General features: G+C 38.2%; 1 protein-coding gene across 3 annotated transcripts in view; it reads left to right on the top strand.

Moving 5' to 3' along the window:
• The window catches only part of thsd7ba (thrombospondin, type I, domain containing 7Ba), a 976,604-nt gene that overhangs the window by 694,927 nt on the left and 261,402 nt on the right, over positions 1 to 20,275 (top strand). For all 3 annotated transcript variants that reach the window (XM_073025771.1, XM_073025781.1, XM_073025776.1), the window contains exons 14-15: positions 6,216 to 6,470; positions 12,021 to 12,199. In XM_073025771.1, coding sequence (XP_072881872.1) covers positions 6,216 to 6,470; positions 12,021 to 12,199 — 434 coding nt within the window. The remainder of the gene's footprint in view (positions 1 to 6,215; positions 6,471 to 12,020; positions 12,200 to 20,275) is intronic.

The raw sequence follows: 20,275 nt of genomic DNA on the forward strand, positions 1-20,275 counted from the left end.
TAATATTAAAGAGGATACCAAAAGTTTCTTCAGATACATAAAGTGTAAAAGAGAGGTGAGAGTGGATATCAAACCACTGGAAAACAATGCTGCAGAGGCAGAAATGGGGGCAAGGAAATGATAGATTAACTGAATAATTATTTTGCAACAGTCTTCTCTGTGCAAGACACTAGCAGTATGGTGGAAGTTCCAAATGTCAGTGGTCATGAAATGTGTGAAGTCACCATAATTAGAGAGAAGGTTGTAAGTTCTGAAGGTAGATAAGTCACCTAGACCAGATGGTGTACACCCCAAGGTTTCTGAAAGAGGTGACTGAAGAGGAAGCATTAATAATCATCATTTAAGAACTACAGAATTCAGAATGGTTCTGGAAGGCAGGAAAATAGCAAGTGTCACTTCACTCTTTAAGAGAGGCAGAAGAAAGGAAATTATAGGCCAGTTAGTCTGACCTCAGTGGATGGAAAGGTGTAAGAATGCGTTGTTAAGGATATGGTTTCGGGGAACTTGGAAGCACATGATAAAATAGGCAATTGTCAGCATCGTTTTCCGAAGGGAAAATCTTGCCTGACAAATCTGTTGGAATTCTTTGAAGAAATAAAAAGCAGGATAGATAAAGGAGAATTAGTTGATGCAGTGTCCTTGGATTTTCAGAAGGCCTTTGACAATGTGTCAAACATGAGACTGCTTAAAAAGCTACGAGCCCATGGTATTATAGGAAAGATTAGAGCATGGATAAAACAGAGGCTGACTGGCAGGAGGCAAAGAGAGGGAATAAAGGGAGCCTTTTCTGGTTGGCTGCCAATGATTAGAAGTATTCCACAGGGGTTTGTGTTGGGACCAAATCTTTTTACGTTATATATTAATGATTTGGATGATGGAATTGTTGTCTGTTGAAAATTTTGCAGATGATACAAAGAAAGGTGGGGAGGCAGGTAATTTTGAGGAAGTGGAAATGCTATAGATGCACTTAGAAAGATTAGGAGAATGGGCAAAGAAGTGGCAGATAGAATGTATTGTCAGGAAGTGTATGGTCATGCACTTTGGTTGAAGAAATGAAAGGGCTGACTCTTTTCTAAATGGAGAGAAAATACAAAAACTGAGGCACAAAGGGATTTAGGAGTCCTTGTGCAGGATTCCTTAAAGGTTAATTTGCAGGTTGAGTGTGTGGTAAGGAAGGCAAATGTGTTGTTAGCCTTTCTTTTAGGAGCACTAGAATATAAAAGCAAGGATGTAATGTTGAGATTTTATAAGGTATTGGTGAGGTCTCACTTGGAATATTGTCAGCAGCTTTGAGCCATTTATCTTAGAAAGGATGTGCTGAAGCTGGAGATGGTTCAAAGGAGGTTCATGAAAATGATTCCAGGATTGAATGGCTTGTCGTATGAAGAGCAATTGATGGATCTGGACCTTTATTTATTGGAATTCAGAAGAATAAGGGGTGACCTCATTGAAGCACTTCAAATGGTGAAAGGCATTGATACAGTGGATGTGGAGAGGAAGATTCCTACGGTGGGAGAGTCTAAGACCAGAGGACTCAGCTTCAGAATAGAGGGGCCTCCTTCGAGTTGGAGATGAGGAGGAATTTCTTTAGCCAGAGAGTGGTGAATCTGTGGAATTCATTGCCACAGGAAGCTGTGGAGGCCAGGTATTTATGTATATTTAAGGCAGAGGTTGATAGATTCTTAATTGGTCAGGGTATGAAGGGATATGGGAAGAAGGCATGAGATTGGGGCTGTGAGGAAAAATTAGATCAGCCATGATGAAATGTCAAAGCAGACTCAATGGGTCAAATGGCCTAATTCTGCTCCTGTGTCTTATGTTCTTGTGCAAGTCTTGTACAATTGTACAAGACTTTATCAGTAAGTTTGCAGATGGCAGAATTAGGAGGCATTGTCGATAGTGACGGAGGTTGTCTGTCTTGGATTATGGGGGACCTTGATCAGTTTGGGAAGTGGGCCGAGAAGTGACAAATTAATTTCAATACAAGCAAGTGTGAGGTGATACACTTTGGAAAATCTAACCAGTGTAGGAATTATACGATGAATAAATCAAAGTTAAAGGTCGCCAGTGAGTGTAGAGGATTGGAGGGACCTTGGAATACAAATGGATAGTTAGTTGAAAGCTAACTATGCATGTTAGACAAGCTGGTGAAAAAGGCATTTAGCACACTATCCTTCATCAGTCAGGGTATTCAATTGCCTTATAACAGTGGTATAAAAGATGCCCTTGAGCTTAGTGGTTTATACTTCCTGGTGATTGCATCTTCTGCTTGATGGGAGGTGGAAGAGGAGAGAGTCTCCTGGGTGGGTGGGATCTTTGATTATGTTAGCGGATTTCCTGAGGCAGCAAGAAGTGTAGGCAAAGTCCATGGAGGAGGGACTGCGTTTTGCAATGTGTTCACAGCTCTGCAGTTTCGTGCAGTCATAGACAGAACTGTTGCCATTCCAAGCTTTGATACATCCAGATAGGATCCATTCATGCTTGTAATGATTCATATTTTTATGACAAAGAAATGTTTTGGTAGAGGTTATAGCTTATCACATGATTGTGAGTCTACTTATATTGGAATAGATTTAGTTTTATTTTTTATAATGAAGACCATTTCTATATTTAACAAGATTTATCAGGCTCACTGAGCACTAGGCTTGTGATAAGTTTAAAGGGAGCCTTAATAATGCTGAATACTGCCTACTATAACAAAAATATGGATATATTTGGACAGTACTTGATGGGAATAGTAGCCATCTGTGATTTCAGCATTCCAGTGTTAGTTTCCATGTAGATCTCAGGTCTGTACATGATGTTCTTTGATTGCTAGCAGATTCATTTGGGAATCAATTGCAAAAAAAAAACAGGAAGCTGGAAAAATTTGGTGGTCCAGCAGCAGCTCCAGAAGCAAAAAGTGTGAGCGAACAATTTGGGTCAGGTGACCCTGGATCAGGACTGAGAACGACAATGCCAGTATGTAACAGTATGAATGTAGGATGGGACATGAAACCAGGCTTATCGCGGAATCATATAGGCAAACAAAGGCAGAAGAGAACTAGGTGAACAGATGAGTGTGTGTGTGTGTGTGTGTGTGTGTGTGTGTGTGTGTGTGTGTGTGTGTGTGTGTGTGTGTGTGTGTGTGTGTGTGTGTGTGTGTGTGTGTGTGTATGCGTGTGTGTATGTGCATGTGTGTGTGCGTGTGCATGTGTGCATGTGTATGCATGCGTGCATGTGTGTGTGTATGTGTGTGTGCGTGTGTGTGCATGTGTGTACATGTGTGTGCATGTGTGTGCATGTGTGTGTGCATGTGTGTGCATGTGCATGTGTGTGTGTGCGCGCGTGTGTTGTGTTTGGTGGGGGGGAGGTGGAAGGGAGTAGGCATAGTTGTGCATGCTAATATTAATTGTCATACAACTGAGTTGCAAGCTTTCCAAGTTATCAAACATTTCATATTGCACTTGAGTGCTTCCCTTTGAGCAGATCAGTACTGAATTATCTGTAAAAAAATCAGTTTCATATTTCACTTTATGTCAAACACTGTCATCGGTACACAGGTCATTCTGAGGAGAGAAGTGCACAGTTGTGTTTTTAGCTTGTTTGGTTCTTCAGTTCCCTTAATTACAAATCAAAAAGGACTTGCTAAGCAGAGACCTGTTAATTGTTAATTTTGTAATTTTGAAAGTGAGTGAACATAAAACAAGGCCAGGCTTGATTTACTTGGTTGTAACAGCATCTGTATATAACCTCGTAATATAATGAACACTATTGCCTTGCTCAACTAGTTTCCTCCTTTGAGCCTTCTTGATGACTGAATTCAATTTCCTTTTCTAAAAACTGTCTTCATCTCTGTTTTTGTTCCCAGTCACTAGGGAATGCCAAGGATCCCTCTGATCCTTGGAGTAGAAATGCATTGTTAGTTGAAAGCAGTGTAGCGGTTAGACAGACTGGTGCAAAAGGCGTTTAGCACACTGACCTTCATCAGTCAGGGCAGTCAAAAGACGTCTAGCAACAGCGTAGAAAATATCTTTAAGCCTAGTGGTAGGGGCTTTCAGTCTTTTGTATCTTCTGCCTAATGGGAGGTGGGAAAAGAGAGAATGTCTTGATGGGTGGGATCTTTGATTATGTTGTCACCATTAGCAAGAAATATAGACAGAGTCCATAGAGGAGAGGCGGTGTATTGTCATCCATCTGCTTCCCTCTGCAGAGTCTTGTGGTGATGGACAGAGCAGATGCCATACTCAGCCACGATGTATACAGATAGCATGCATTCATACTTGTAGGAGATCAATTTTCAATGAAATGGAAATGGCTTAGTAGAGGTTATGTCTCATCATATGACTGTGGAATTACTTAGCAACACACACAAGGTGCTGGAGGAACTCAGCAGGCCAGCTAGCATCAATGGGAAAGAGTACAGTTGACATTTTGGGCCAAGACCCTGTGTCCTAACAAAGGGCCTCGGCCTGAAACCATATATCCATATAACCATATAACAATTACAGCACGGAAACAGGCCATCTTGGCCCTTCTAGTCCATATGGAACACTTCCTCTCACCTAGTCCCGACCTGCACTCAACCCTGCATTCTTTTCCTGTCCATATACCTATCCAGTTTTTTTTAAATGACAATATCGAACTTGCCTGTACCACTTCTACTGGAAGCTCGTTCCACACAGCTACCACTCTCTGAGTAAAGAGGTTCCCCTTGTGTTACCCCGAAACTTTTGCCCCTTAACTCTCAACTCATGTCCTCCTGTTTGAATCTCCCCTATTCTCAATGGAAAAAACTTATCTACGTCAACTCTATCTATCACCCTCATAATTTTAAATACCTCTATCAAGTTCCCCCTCAACCTTCTATGCTCCAAAGAATAAAGATCTAACTTGTTCAACCTTTCTCTGTAACTTAGGTACTGAAACCCAGGTAACATTCTAGTAAATCTCCTCTGTACTCTCTCTATTTTGTTGAAATCTTTCTTATAATTCGGTGACCAGAACTGTACACAATACTCCAAATTTGGCCTCACCAATGCCTTGTACAATTTTAACATTACATCCTAACTCCTATACTCAATGCTCTGATTTATAAAGGCCAGCATGCCAAAAGCTTTCTTCATCACCCTATCCACATGAGATTCCACCTTCAGGGAACTAAACACCATTATTCCTAGAATCACTCTGTTCTACTGCATTCCTCAATACCATGTATGTCCTATTTTGATTAGTCCTACCAAAATGTAGCACCTCACACTTATCAGCATTAAGCTCCATCTGCCATCGTTCAGCCCACTCTTCTAACTGGCCTAAATCTCTCTGCAAGCTTTGAAAACCTACTTCATCATCCACAACACCACTTATCTTAGTATCATCTGCATACTAACTAATCCAATTTACCATCCCATCATCCAGATCATTAATGTATATGACAAACAACATTGGACCCAGTACAGATCCCTGAGGCACACCACTAGTCACGAGCCTCCAACCTGACAAAGAGTTATCCACCCCTACTCTCTGGCATCTCCCATCCAGCCACTGTTGAATCCATTTTACTACCTCAATATTAATACCTAACGATTGAACCTTCCTAACTAACCTTCCGTGTGGAAACGTCAACTGTACTCTTTCGCATTGATGCTACCTGGCTTGCTGAGTTCCTCCAGCATTTTACTTGGATTTCCAGCATCTGCAGACTTTCTCTTGTTTGTGGAATTACTTATATAGGATTGTTTAGTTTATTGAAGGCCAGATTTTAATTAAACAAGATTTATCAGGCTTAATGAGTAACAAGTTTGTGAGAAGTTTAGAGAGCAGCCTTAATAGTGTTCAAATTCCACTTGATTTCTTCTCTTTCAGCAGGTCATCCATAAATGTAGGTCTCATAGTTTACCTCGTATCAACCCACTGTGCCGTCAGCATGCGAAACAATCTGAACAGGACACTTGTGTTCTTTGCTGTATAGTTCAGGTCAATTTTTCCCAGTCAGAAGGGAATTAAAAACAGTTAAAATACAAAGATATCTGTTTGTCATTTGGAATTTGTGTGGGACAAAAGCTCAAGCTTATCACAAGAACGTTTGGGCTATCAGACATTCAGTAGCATTCATTGGAAGCATTGTGGTTTACATTCAACTGCAAAAACAACTGCTTTTAACAGATAATTTTGGTGCATTAATAGAGACAGATGGAAGAAGTCAAGAGTTTTAAGATTCTTTTTTGTTTCTATAGGAAAAAGCAAGCAAAGAGAGACTTGCCAGAAGCACCCACTCGTCGAAACCAAGCCTTGTCCATGTGACAAATATATCAGTCAGCCATTGGGGAATTGGTCAGATTGTATCCTTCTCGAAGACAAAGCGTCACTACAACTTGGCATGAAGGTCCAAGGAGATATTAAAGTCTGCGGGCAGGGTGTACGATATCAGGCTGTAGCATGCTATGATCAAGAGAAGAAGCTGGTGAATCCTTGGCTTTGTGGCAATTCTGGTATGTCAAAATTCTGAATAAAATTAAATGAATTTTGTACACCACAAATTCAGTTTTGTTCTGTGCATATTTTTTAACACTGGGTTTAGGTTAGTTCCAAAATTTCATCTAATCCAATCATGCAAATTTGATCTGAAATTTATATTACCCAGGATAGTGGTGAAGATGTTCGCAGGGGTGGCATCTAGTTTCAAAAGGTTGGAAAGAATACCTTAAAAAGTCTTTTGACTTAACTGTGTAAACAAGATCAATATATTCATCACAAAAAGTTAATATCTCATATCCCTGTCTTCCTTTTAACTTATCCACAGCCAAATTTCCCTTGTAATCAGTACGTAAATAACCATAGCAATTTAGATAGATTTAAGTAATTACTGTCAGAAAACAAAGTATTTTTCAGTGGCTCTTGAGTTAGGGGAACAAATCGCACTTTCTGCAGCCAAATGGAGCATCCCTTTTAGAGAGGCAGCCTGGCCTTTACAATGTTTGCCTCTAGCTGATGGTTTATTTTTTATTTATTATTATTTACAGATACCGCACGGAACAGATCCTTTCGGCCCAACAAGCTGTGTTGCCCCATAGCCCCCCTATTTAACACTAACCTAATCACAAGATAATTTACAATAACCAATTAACCAATGTGGGAGGAAACAGGATCACCCAGAGGAATCCCACACAGTCGCAATGAGAGCATACAAACTTTTTACAGATAGCACCGGAACTGAACACCCTGAGCTGAAATAACATCAAACTAACCGCTGCCCTCTGTGTGGAAGCACACAAAGTGGTGTAGGTTATGAGAGCAAATGAAAATCCTCTGTTATAAACAGCCAACTTTCAAAGAAATTCTCAATTCTTCTTTGCGATGATAATTTTAATAATAAATTGTAAATTACAGTACTTTAGAAGCAAGTAGCTGTGTCATTATTTTAGAAGAGAATTGTATGCTGAAAGTAAAACACCACTAAAGCCCCACAGTGTCAACATCAAAGATTTCCATCTAACATATGGAAATCAAATTTTCATCTAAGCGTACTTGTAATTTTCTATCTTTTTGATTTGTAACACATCCTTTTGCTCTCTGAAATTTCCATTTCAGTGCAAAATTGATTTGAGTTATGAACAAGTTAAAGCTGCATACATGCACCCTTTTGAATTGGTTACATTTGAAATTTTTCTCAGTAAAATGTATTCAAAGGCCAGTTCTGTAAGGGATCCTGCTCATTAAAAGCCTCACTTTATTTGTCATATATAATTTTGTAAGTACATTAGAATAATTTTCAAATTGTTATGCCATAATTCTTTGATATTAAACATTTATACTATATGTTACATGCCCCAAATACCACTCCAACAGTTAAAATGGATTGGAAATGGATAAAATCAGAAATAGAAACTTTAAGCCAGAAATGTGCTAATGTATTAATTCATTGGAAAATGTTTTATTTAAGCCTTGATCTAGGCACTATAGAGCATGCTCAGATGAATTTTAATTTTGAGAGAAATGTAGTGGAAGCTTTTATTCCCTTATCATGAACATTACTGAAAATAATGTCCACAGCTCTAACCCCGGGATGGACGAGCATAGTTTAAGACTTGATTTTTCAGTAATCTGTTACTTTGTTTTCTGACAGTAGTTTCATAATTCCATCTAAATCTGCAAGTAATTGATACTGCTAGAAGCTATGAACTTGTCAGGAAATATAATTTTCACAATTCTGAACAAGTGAAAGATAATCATTTATAATCTCCATTAAGTTTCACAGGTGATAGCAAAGTACATCACAGCAATAACAAAGTACATTCATGAAATTCATCCAACAAACGACACTTCATCAAACATAATGAGGTAATAATTCACAGCAAAATCATACAGTCAATGGAGATGGTCAAAAACAGGAAAAAAATGTCAAAAAGTTAGGATTTAAACAGGTTATTTTATCAAGATGAAGAATATAAGTTAAACAGTTAAAAAAGGAATTCTAGCATTTGTGACTTAACCAGTTTAAAATGTAGCTGCCAACAGCAGGATAGTGAAGTACAGAGTGAGATAAAAGGGCAGAACTAGTGATCATGAAGGATTATAGAGCTGGAGGAAGTGACAGGAAAGAGAAGAGACTTGAACACTTACATGAGATCTATTCAAGGCTTTGTCAAGCTTGGAACTTGTGATCCCAGGAATAAAGGGTCAATTAAATATAGCTAAGGTTAAGGTACAGCCAATAGAATTTTTCAATGAAAGAAACATTCACTCAATTTTCCCTATGCAGTGCATAATTTATAATTATTATCAAAGTTAACAGTAGCAATAAGTTGATGTATATCCAATTTCTGTCTTGTAACTATATCATGTCTGTCAATCATTCTTTGGCAGAAATCCAAGAGATTTCAAGCTAACTTGCCATTTCCAGTATAATCATTTTTAACACATTATAGGTTGATAATTTCAAGTTTAATATCATGGTGGATGTGGAGAAGATGTTTCTTTTTGTGAGAATGTATAAAATTAAGAATCGTTTTTTTTAAATAGGGGTTTACCATTTAAGACAGAGTTGAGGCAAAATGTTATCCCTCAAGTGGTTGTGGTTCTTTGGAACTACCAACAGAGTGGTGAATGCAGAAACTTTGAATACTACTATATCAGAGTGAGATAAATGCTTGATAGACAACAGTTTGAAATGTTGCCACAGATAGAAACGTGCAAATGAGGCCATTATCTTATTAAATAATAGCAGCTTTGTATGTTTGTCTAAGCTTCTTGTCATTTTAAGTTTATAGTCTACGTAAATTATCTTGGTATATTAAGGAAATGAAATTATTGACTTGGATGACAGTATCATCTCATATTAATAAAATGATTGTGAGAAATGCAGTATGTGCAGTACTTTGTAAAAGTCTATATACAGTAGCTAGGGCACCTAAGGCTTTTGCACAGTACAAATTGTCAACGACAAGCAGAGAGTGAGTTTTTAAATCTGGCGGGAGCAAAGAATGTTGGGAATGCTGATGGCAGTGTACCCTGGGAGGGGAGTGGGACAGGTGGCAAAGAAGGAATGCCAGGGGTGAGGGGAGGTGCTGGTGCAAACACACCCAGCCCTGAGACACCAGGGCAGGTCATTTGATTCATTTATTGATCATTACAGAATGTCTCTCTGCTCCAACCCTTCTCCCTTCCCTTTTTTCCCAACCCCTTTCCCACTCTCACTCCACAAAAGAGACCCATATCAGAATCAGGTATCAGGTTTATTGTCACTCAGATATGTCATGATTTTTTTTTGTGGCAACAATATACTGCACTACCTAAAATTACTACAGTACTGTGTGAAGGCCTTGGACACTCTAGCTATATACAGACTCTTGCACAGTACAGTATTCCTGATTTTTCATATTAAAGCAGATGAGTAATTAAGAAAAGGCTACTTACTCTGGCAGGAAATCATTGACAAAAGATCACCAACTTACATTTCCATTAGGAGAATAATGAAATGTCTTGATCCAAAGGTCTGTTAGTATGTTTTGCCAAGGAGTAGATGAGCCATAAACCACTCTTAAGAAAAAAATGGAATAAATAGTTGTGAGAGGAAACTGCAAAACTATAATGAAAGAGGGGTTCATTTCTCTATGCACAGCTTTTATAAAATGATATGCTGAATGCCCTTCTGATATTGTGCTAAATAGTCTAAAAGTAGAAATACCCTGGGATCATAATTTCATTTAGATTTGTACTGGGTCAGTCACCATCTCTGATTGCTAATGTTATCAGATTTCTTCTTTTATTAATTATATCAACATCCCGAGGATCCTCTGTGAATTCTTGCACTATTGAGAATTTATGACTTCAAGATTCTGGCTGACTGTGATCTTTCAGAATTGGTAGGAATGGGTAAGGTACTATCAGTATTGCTACATCCAGAATACATGGAAAAACAATACATTTTCACTCCCAAATCATAAGTATTTCATTTTACCCAGTTGAGATCTTACGTGATCACCAGTTGATCAAGATGCCCAGAAACTGCAGCCGGACAATTATTTAACTTAATTTCCAGAAAAAATTAGACTAACTGGAAAATACTCATGGGCTGCATTTGGACTTTGACATTGTACTTGGATTAGAATTTATTTGTGAGTTTAGGAATATGCCTTCAAGGTTAATCTATTTGGTCTCCGGGGACTCTGAGCTGATCTGTATCTTATCTCCTAAATGAGTCAATACAAAAGTAGTCCAAGCAAACTGTCCTCGTAATTTACCCCTCAGCTGCATCTTTTCCACATTGATTAAAAAATGTTGACGCCTTGTGTTACTGTAGATAACGTAGCGGTTAGTGTGACGCTATTAAAGCTCGTGGCATTGGAGTTTGGAGTTCAGTTCCAGCACCATTGCAAGGGATCTCTGTACATGCTTCCCATGGAATTCCTGGGTTTTCCCCGGGTACTCTGGTTTCCTCCCAGAGCCCAGAGACATATTGGGTAGGTTCATTGGTCCTGTGATTAGGTTAGGGTTAATCAGGGGTGCTGGGGATTGCAGGAGAGTCGTGGCTCAATTTAGCACTGCATCACTGAATCAAATAAAATGAATAAATAAAGTTTAATATTATAAAATACTTATAAAAGCAGATTTAAAATACTTATTAAGCAGATTTTTCATTCATTTATTTAAATTTTATGTCTGCTTTCTCCTTGGTAGTTAAACAAAATCATCCTTTTGGATGTGGGTTTCCCTCTCAAATCTAGAAGTTGTTACCTATCCCTGATTGTCCTTGAAAAGATGGTGGTGACCCGTAAGGCATAGAAGCAGAATTAGGCCATTTGACCCATCGAGTCTGCTCTGCTATTCAATCGTGGCTGATTATTTCCTCTCTTAACCCCATTCACTTGCGTTCTTCCCATAACCTTTGATGCCCTTACTATTCAAGAACCTATCAACTTGTGCTTTAAATATACACAATGACTTGGCGTCCGCAGCTGTCTGTGACAATGATCCACCTCTTCTTGAACTGCTGCAGTCCTTCTGGTAAAATGTCCTTATACAGCCTTTGAATGGTATGATCCAGGATTTAGATCCATCACTATGAAAAACTGGCAATATATTTCCAAGGCCAGATAGAGTGTGCCTTGGAAGGGAACCTGCAAATACTTGTGCTTCACCTGTGGCCTCGTTCCTCAGACCTTCCTGAGATGGAGGTTGCTGATAATGGAACGGCTGTCAGAATAACCTCGGCAAGTAGGCTTTGTGCACTTTACAGATGGAATATACTGCAGCCGTGGAATGATTAGATAGGAACTTTATAGCTTATTTATAGTAGAGAACATCAAATATAAGTTAGTTACATTCTGGTTCTATTTACATACTTACATCTCAGTAACAAGCAAACCCGAATTGATCAGATTGCAGTTACATTTTTTAATAACTCAAATCATCGGGGAGGGTGAAAATTGTTTCCAAATTGCATCCTAAGATGGAGAATTATCTTATAATTTTACAGTAGTCTGAGGCAAAGTTCTGAATCACTAATGACATTTTATTTTTATTTTAATAATTCAAATCAGGATACGTTGAAGAGATGTGTAGTGTGCCATGCCCATCTGACTGTAAGCTCAGCGATTGGTCAAACTGGTCTCCGTGCAGCAAATCCTGTGGAAGCGGAATACAGGTCAGATCCAAGTGGTTACGGGAAAAGGCGTATAATGGAGGTCGTCCGTGCCTTAAACTAGATGTGAAGAATCAGGTGAGCTGTAACAACTGATCGACAATGAGGGAGTGCATTATTATAATCTGACAGTTCATTGTCCAATGAATCAAACTAACAGGTGTGGTGGGATGTTGGGAAGTCACTGGTTTGGCATTCGAAGCCTGGACACTACCAACAGAGAAGCATGACATAATTACTCAGAACAGTGGCTTGGTTATTAAGATTTATATAATAAAATCTATAATGAGAATGCTATTAATCAATGATGCAGCTATGGAACTACCAGATTATTTTTTTTAAAAATCATTTTGTTCAGTGATATCCTTCAGAAAATCTACTACCCATATTCAAATGTGTCTCCTTGCCTATTGATGCTGTTAATTTTGAAAGTCTCATCTGTTATGGTTTTAGGCAGGATTTCACAATGTGGGATCCATGGACCCCTTTCTTAATGGTATTGCTCCATGGCATTAAAAAATGCTCGGAACCCCTGTTTAAAGGTGATGCCCACTTCCTGTGAATGCATAAACAAATCTCAGATTACTTTATTTAATGGTGTTTAAATTGATAATTTTTTTCAGTTTCTAAATTGGCAATTTCAGTTTAATTGTTCATATTACATTTTGACTGCTGCAAAGCTATGCTATAACTGTGTAGCTATTCAGAATGATGCGTGTGCTCCTTTATAATACACCCGTTCATCTGTCACTTGTGCTTATTCTTAAAGTCCATTGTTTTATTCCACACATCTTATTTCAACCTCTAACTATTCAGCCACCAATAAAAACTATATTTTGGTAAAGGAGTATTGATTATCTAAAGCATATATGTCAAACTCAAGGCCTGCGGGCCAAATCCGGCCCGCGGTGGAATTATCTTTGGCCCGCGAGATAATATCTAATTACTATTAAAGCTGGCCCCAGTAATCGACGCGCCTATGGCATATGATATGGCTAATGCTGAGTTTATTCAGGTACCAGGCTTTCAGGGTTTTTAGTGTTTATTCGGTTTCCCTGGTTTATTTCCTGAATATCATTAATGAATAATGAATAATATTAATGAATTAATATCAACCTGCAGCTCAGGGGCGGGGTTGTGTGATCACAGACATGTACGCTGCAGTGAGGGCTTTTAAAACCAAGCTGCGCCTGTGGGAGACGCAGATGCAGCAAGAAAACTTGACCCATTTTCCGTGTTGCCAAACTATGAAAGAGCAGGTTTCTACCGCAGTGTTCCCACGTGCAAAGTTTGCTGAAAAACTTAGCATACTTGGTGCCGACTTCACACGGCGATTTGCCGACTTTGAAGCCCAAAAAAGCAGGTTTGAACTGCTCAGTAATCCATTTGCAGCTGACGTGGAAAGCGCACCAACCAACATACAAATGGAGCTGATTGAACACCAATGTAGTGACACACTCAAGGCAAAGTATGACTCGGTGGGCGCTGCACAGTTTCTATGTTTCATTCCCGACACAATGCCCCAGCTGCGTACCCAAGCTGCTCAAATGCTCTCTATGTTTGGCAGCACATATCTGTGTGAACAACTGTTCTCTTTGATGAAGATAAACAAAACATCACACAGGAGTCGTCTTTCTGATGAACACCTTCACTCAATTCTGAGGATTTCCTCAGCTCAGAGCCTGACTCCAAACATTGATGAACTTGCATCCAAGATGAGATGCCAAGTATCTGGCTCAGACTAGTGTGAATCACAGAGTGTTGGCCTGTGGAAAAATGTTTTCATTAGAAATTACTCTGGAAAAGCTGCAGATAAAGCCATAAGAAATAAATGCAACTGATTTTTTATTTATTTAATGTTCAATGTTGTTTTTGTAGGCAATAACCTAAGCTTTGTTAGTTCCAGGTTAATATGTGTAATAAATTCATTTCAATAAGTTTTGCAATAAACGCTGAACCAGTCCGGCCCTCGATTTGTACTGATTTTTTAATTTTGGCCCACTGTGTATTTGAGTTTGACACCCCTGATCTAAAGGAACACTCTTCCATCACTTGTAGATCTTTATTGAAGTTCACTTTGCAAGCAGTTTTGCTCAATGGAATAAAATTAATCACTGGAGGAACAGATTATGCAGAGCGACGAAAGTGAGTTTTTGTGGAGAATAGCTAGGGCGACAAACTTGAACTGACAAGATTTGGCCTCAGAGTTTAGAGCGGGCCTGATAAAAATTGGCAGTGGTTATGTGGCTGATGGTTGAAGAGAATTTAAGTGTGTTCTGCAAGCGAAAAGCACCGGGTTGTGAAGGGATGGCTGAGTGAGTATGAGGATATTGACCTGAACCATGGTTCACTTGAAACTACTTTTGCTTATTTGAGTTTCCAGCCTTTATTTGGCAGGATGGTCTGTTATCTTGAAATTGCATGTGGGAGATTTGGAAATAGGTTAATCACAGATTCTCCAGAGGTGGTGCACTATAATGGAGGAGGAAGGATTTTAAACCACATATTAGAGGTGATTACCTCAGAGCTAGAGAAGAAAAGTGCAGTAGTGGAAAGAAAATGGTTGACCTTTTCATATTAGTACATGAAATACATCCCATAAGAAGAAATAAAATGTACCTTTCTGTGCACTTCCCCTGGATATCAAGTACGTTGTGTTAACAGTGCAAAAGCAAAATAGAATACTTTGCAAAGCTACTAGTATTAGTAAAGCCATGCAAATAAAATACTGTAAAGCCTAACACAACTTAAGATTCAAATTTTTCTTCTGAGCACCCAAAATATCATTTGTATTGCTGACAGTCTAGGCAATACGACAAGGCTGTTAATTGTGAATCATTTACAAAAATTTAAATTAACCAAACTACTTGGACACTGTTTAAAATACTCCAAGAATTAAGTACTATTCAAGCACAACTGCAGCTATATTTCATTAGGAGTTTGTGAAGATTTAGTATGTCACTAAGGACACTTGCAAATTTCTACAGATGTACCAAAGAGAGCATTCCAACTGGCTGCATCGACATCTGGTATGGGGGGGGGGGGTGGGGGGGTGGATGTTACCGCACAAGATTGAAATAAACTGCAGTTAGTGTAAACCTAGTCAGCTCCATAATGAGCACTAACTTCTGTAGTATCCAGGTCATGTTCAAGGAGCGATGCCTCAGAAAGGCAGCATCCATCATTAAGGACCCCCATTTCCCAGCACATGCCTTGTTCTCATTGCTACCATCAGGAAGGAGGAACTGCAGGGTTAACAAATTTCATGACATGTGACGGTGATGTTACACCTGTTTCTGATTCTGAGGTGCATTGTTCTCACAATATCCGAGGCTCAAAAAAGCCTGGATGGAAATACAGAGCATATTGAAGAGTTACCTGTTGAAAGCATGGCCAGAAGGTAAACAAGAGCTATCACTTGTGCTTAGACGTGTGATAGCTTCATGCAGCTCTTCAAATACGTATAATACAGTGACACTTTTGTATCAAACACTTGATTTCAACTGCAGTTGCAATCTAAAGCTAATTTAAGCTTCAGGCTTTCAAGAGTTTTTTATAATCTTTTATTGCATCTTGTCACTTAAAATAACTCCAACCTTGAAGGATGATAAATATGTGATAATGCAAAGAGTGTATATTTAAAATGGATTAATTAGCTTGATTTTTTTGCTTTATGAAGTGTAATATATAGGCTCACAGGTTTTGTGATAAATATCCGAAATACCTGTGCTGTACTAGCTGGAGTGTTCACTGATTCCTTTAAGCTCTCGATTTGGCTGTCTAAGGTACTCACCTGCTTCAAGCAGGATTCAGTTACACATGTGCCTAAGGAGAACGTGGTAATCTGCCACAATAGCTATTGTCCTGTTGCATTTACATCCACTGTGATGGATTGTTTTGAGAGGCTGGTGATGAAACACATCAACTCTTGCCTGAGAAGTGACTTGGATCTGCTGTAAATTTGCCTACCAGCACAAAAGGTCAACAGCAGATGCCACTTCAATGACTCTTCACTTAGTGCTGGAACATTTGGGCAGCAAAGATATATGCATTATGATGCTGTTCATCAATTATAGCTGGAATCCCCCAAAACTAATCAATAAGCGTCAAGACCTTGGCCTCAATACCTCCTAGTGCAACTGATCCTCAGTTTCCTTACTTGCAGACCCCAGTCAGTTTGGATTAGCAAAAACATCTCCTCCACAATCTCTATCTGCACAGGTACATCACAAAGCTATGTGCATAGCCCCCTGCTCTGCTCACTTTACACTGATGACTGTGTGGCTAAGCACAACTCCCATGCCACATTTAAGTTTGCTGATGAAATCACAGTCAGTCTTTCTGGAAATTTACATACATATTGTTGTGCTATTATGCTATTGCTTAATGCTATTATGTAGTGATTTTAGGATGATAACCAGATGTGGATATTACCGTCGGGACAATGTATACTCTGTTCATGTTCCATCATCTTTCAATTTCCTGTTTTAATTCAGCATATTTCTGTTTTTTACATTATTGGTTTCTGTAAGTCCTGTGGGTCTGGAATGGTTATATCTATCAAGTAAGTTGTTCTCACTTGTTTATCCTGTCTTATCATATCAAGACGGCTATTATCAATTGGTCTATCTCTACTAATGGACCCATCGTAATATAATTTGTAGGACTCTGACTCTAAAATTAGATCAGATTGTATTTATTCTAAGGTAAGTTGGCTTTTATGAGTCTACATTTTAAAACAAGATTTTGGTAATTGCTGTTTGCCACTTGATTGTGCCAGTGTAAATAATCAAACTGAGTTAAACTGCAGCAGGATCCTGTAATGTATTGGATTGTTTCTGGCTTTTCTTAGCATTTCCTGCATTTATTGTCTTGAATTTGTTGGTAATTTATTAACCACTTAGTCCTGTATTGCTACAAGGAATCCCTTTGGTTCTAGGAAGAGATCTGTTAATCTGAGCCAGGTGTTTGACGCTTCCTTGTCGACATCTAGTCGGCTCAGATTGTGGGGATGTCTTCCATGGAGGGTCATGCTTTTCCATTGGTTAACTTTTTCTTCAATAGTGATAATGACTTCATTGTCCTGGGTTGTGCTCTCATTTAAGTTTATTGGTGTGTTCTTCATATTAGAATTTCATATGCTCGCATGGAGTGCTGAATCCTGCTTTCATTGATGTAAATATATCTGTCAAAGTTTTATCTAGCTGTTGTGCAGATTTTTAATGTCTGGTATTCCTCTTCCTCCTTCTATCCTAGGTAGTGTTCATATAAGTGTAATTGAATGTACATGATGTTTACTGAACTTTATCATTTCAATTCTTGTTTTTATTGTAAATTTTCCAGATCTGTTCTGGAAAAGATATTATGCCTAAATAATACAGTAATATGGGTGTAGCAAAGGTGTTTATTGCCTTTGTTATATTTATACTGTTGAGCTCTGTTTGACAGATTTTCTTATGCCTTGGATAAAATTCTGTTGAAAGCTTTCACTTTATCACACTATGATCTATTTTCATTACTTGTTGATATCCCAGATACTTATATGTTTCATATTCATCCATCGATTGTATCTAGTCCAAAGTTCATGTTGATGTCTTTTGAAAATATTCTACAATTTGAATAAATTGCTTTAGGTTTACTGATGAAGTATATCTTTTTAAATCATCCATGTTTAGAAAGTGTATCAAGGTATAATTCATTTGATTGCCTCTGATTTGATAGTCAATTTTCATCTGATTCAGTAAATTGGAGATCGGGTTTAAAGCTAGGCAAAACCACAGTGGGTTTAAAGAGTTGTCTTGGAAAATGCCTCGGTTTATTTGATAAAGGTGGTTGTTGTTTTTGTTCTTAGTATTATTATTTTCATTTTCTTTTTGTATTTGCACAGTCTTTCGCACATCGCTTATTTCTCCGTCCTCTTGGGCGCAGCCTTTAATTGATTCTATTGTGTTTCTTTTATTTACTGTGAATGCCTGCAAGAAAATGAATCTCATTGTCGTGTATGGTGAGATATATGTACATTGATAATAAATTTACTTTAAACTTCAGAAATCAGGGTTGTGTAAATGATACATGGAGAGCAAAAATGAAGTCAGACATGTTGCTGCTATCATCACATCTGCACATGTACCTGCAGACGGTATTCCATCACTTTTACTGCAGGAGGAAGAAACTGGAATACACCAAAATTAAGTTTGGAGATGAGACTCTCATCAAGAAGGAGGTAATCCAGCATCTATGCCAGGACCGCCAGACTCAAACACAGTTATTTCCCCAAGCAGTAAGGCTGATCAATACCTCCACCCACTAACCCACCCCTCCACACCATAACCACTATTACTTTATCATATTGTTATTGTGTTCTTAATCTGATTGTGTTTTTTTGTATTGCATTAGAGCTGGAGTAACTAGTAGTTTGCTCTCTTTTATGCTTGTGTACTGGAAATGACATTAAACATTCTTGATATCAATATTGAGTTGAGCTTAGAAAATACAAAATAGAATATTAATGTTAAACGTAGACAAATAATAATCTAGGATTGGTTTACCATTTTTCTCCCCTTGCCCAGTGAATTTCAGATAGATTTGCTCTGATTTGAAGAAAAGCCTGGAAAAACACTAAGTTCACATTCCTTAACAGTATCTACAAAGATTTCAGTCTGAATGTAAGATAAAAAAAAAATTGGAAATAACTACTAATATAAGCAAAGGCATTTTAAATATTATTCTCATGTCAGGAACACAATGTTCTACCATTGGCATCTATGGCCTATTTATCAGTCAATTTAGTAGTGATTAGTGGTTTTAAATTTAAAATGTTAAAGGTCCAGAATTCCCGGGCAGTAACAAGTCCCCTCTGACCAACACTCCTACACAGGTCCACTTTTAACTGGACTGAATTTTCAACCAGTAGCATTCTCGATTAAACCTGTATCCAAACTGATCTGTAGCTCTGCAGGAATCTTTTAATTTTAATTGACAACATGTGGCAGAAATTGAATAAATTGAATCCACACAAATGGGTGGCACAATGGTGCAACTAATAAGGCTGATGGTGCCAGAGACTCGGGTTCAAATCTGAACCCAGGCTCTGTCTGCATGGAGTTTGCACCTTCTCCATGTCACCAAGTTATTTTCCTCCAACATCATAAAGACGTGAGTTGGATTAATTGGCTTCTGTAAATTATCCTCAATGAATGGTCAAATCTGTTGGTAATTGATGAAAATATGGAAAGATTACAAAAGGGATTAATCTAGTTTACTGTAAGTGAGTGGTTGCTGATCAATGTTGATGTGTTCAGCTGAAGAACCTGTTTGTCTATCTTTCAATAGTTCATTCGTTTGACAGCTGGTTAACCTCCCCTACCCATAGCAGATTGTCAAGGTTCTCAATAATTAGAAAGTTTTACACAGATGTCACAAAATCAACAAACATTCTCATTTGTAAATACTCATAATAAAAAGTTAAGAAAATAGTCATTAAAAACATTTAGGTGCAAACAAATCCAGTTAAGATCTGCCATCACTGGGAAATCCGGAGATGCCTGTGATCTGTGAAACCAGGAAAGCAACTGAAGTCCAGAACTTCCATGGTCATTCTGTGGAAACCTGATCTTCCTAATGATTAGCACGGAAAACAGTAACATTACTTCTGAAAATCTGGACCATCAAAATTAGCTTAGTGCAGTCAATGATCATAATTATTGTATAATTACTAGTTCCTATCTATCTTCCCATCTTCAGTTATTTAACAATAAAATTGATTCTGATTTACCCGTACAGCTTAGATGAGGAAGACGAATATTTGTTGAAGCAGTTCTGGGAGCAAGGCAAAATTGGGTACAATTAACCTATAAATCTAAGTTCTATTTAATTTTCATAAAGTAGTCTAATAGTTGAAGTATTGTTATCCAAAAAGCAGTATTTTTTATTTGAGGACAGGCATTTGAATATCAATAGCTTTGAGCTTAAAACTCTGCTATCTTTATCCATTCAGGGCTAGTTACAACTCCAGACCTCAGAGCATTATGGTTGGCTCTTTGCTTTCCTTGAAATGAATCTGCAAGCCAATGTGCAATTACTCAAACAATGAATTCTGGCTAGGCCGGTGTGAATTAGTAAAAAAAAATAGAATGGTGCGTGTTTCTCAGCCTG

This window comes from Hemitrygon akajei, chromosome 2 (genome assembly GCF_048418815.1).
Source record: "Hemitrygon akajei chromosome 2, sHemAka1.3, whole genome shotgun sequence".
Lineage (NCBI taxonomy): Eukaryota > Metazoa > Chordata > Chondrichthyes > Myliobatiformes > Dasyatidae > Hemitrygon > Hemitrygon akajei.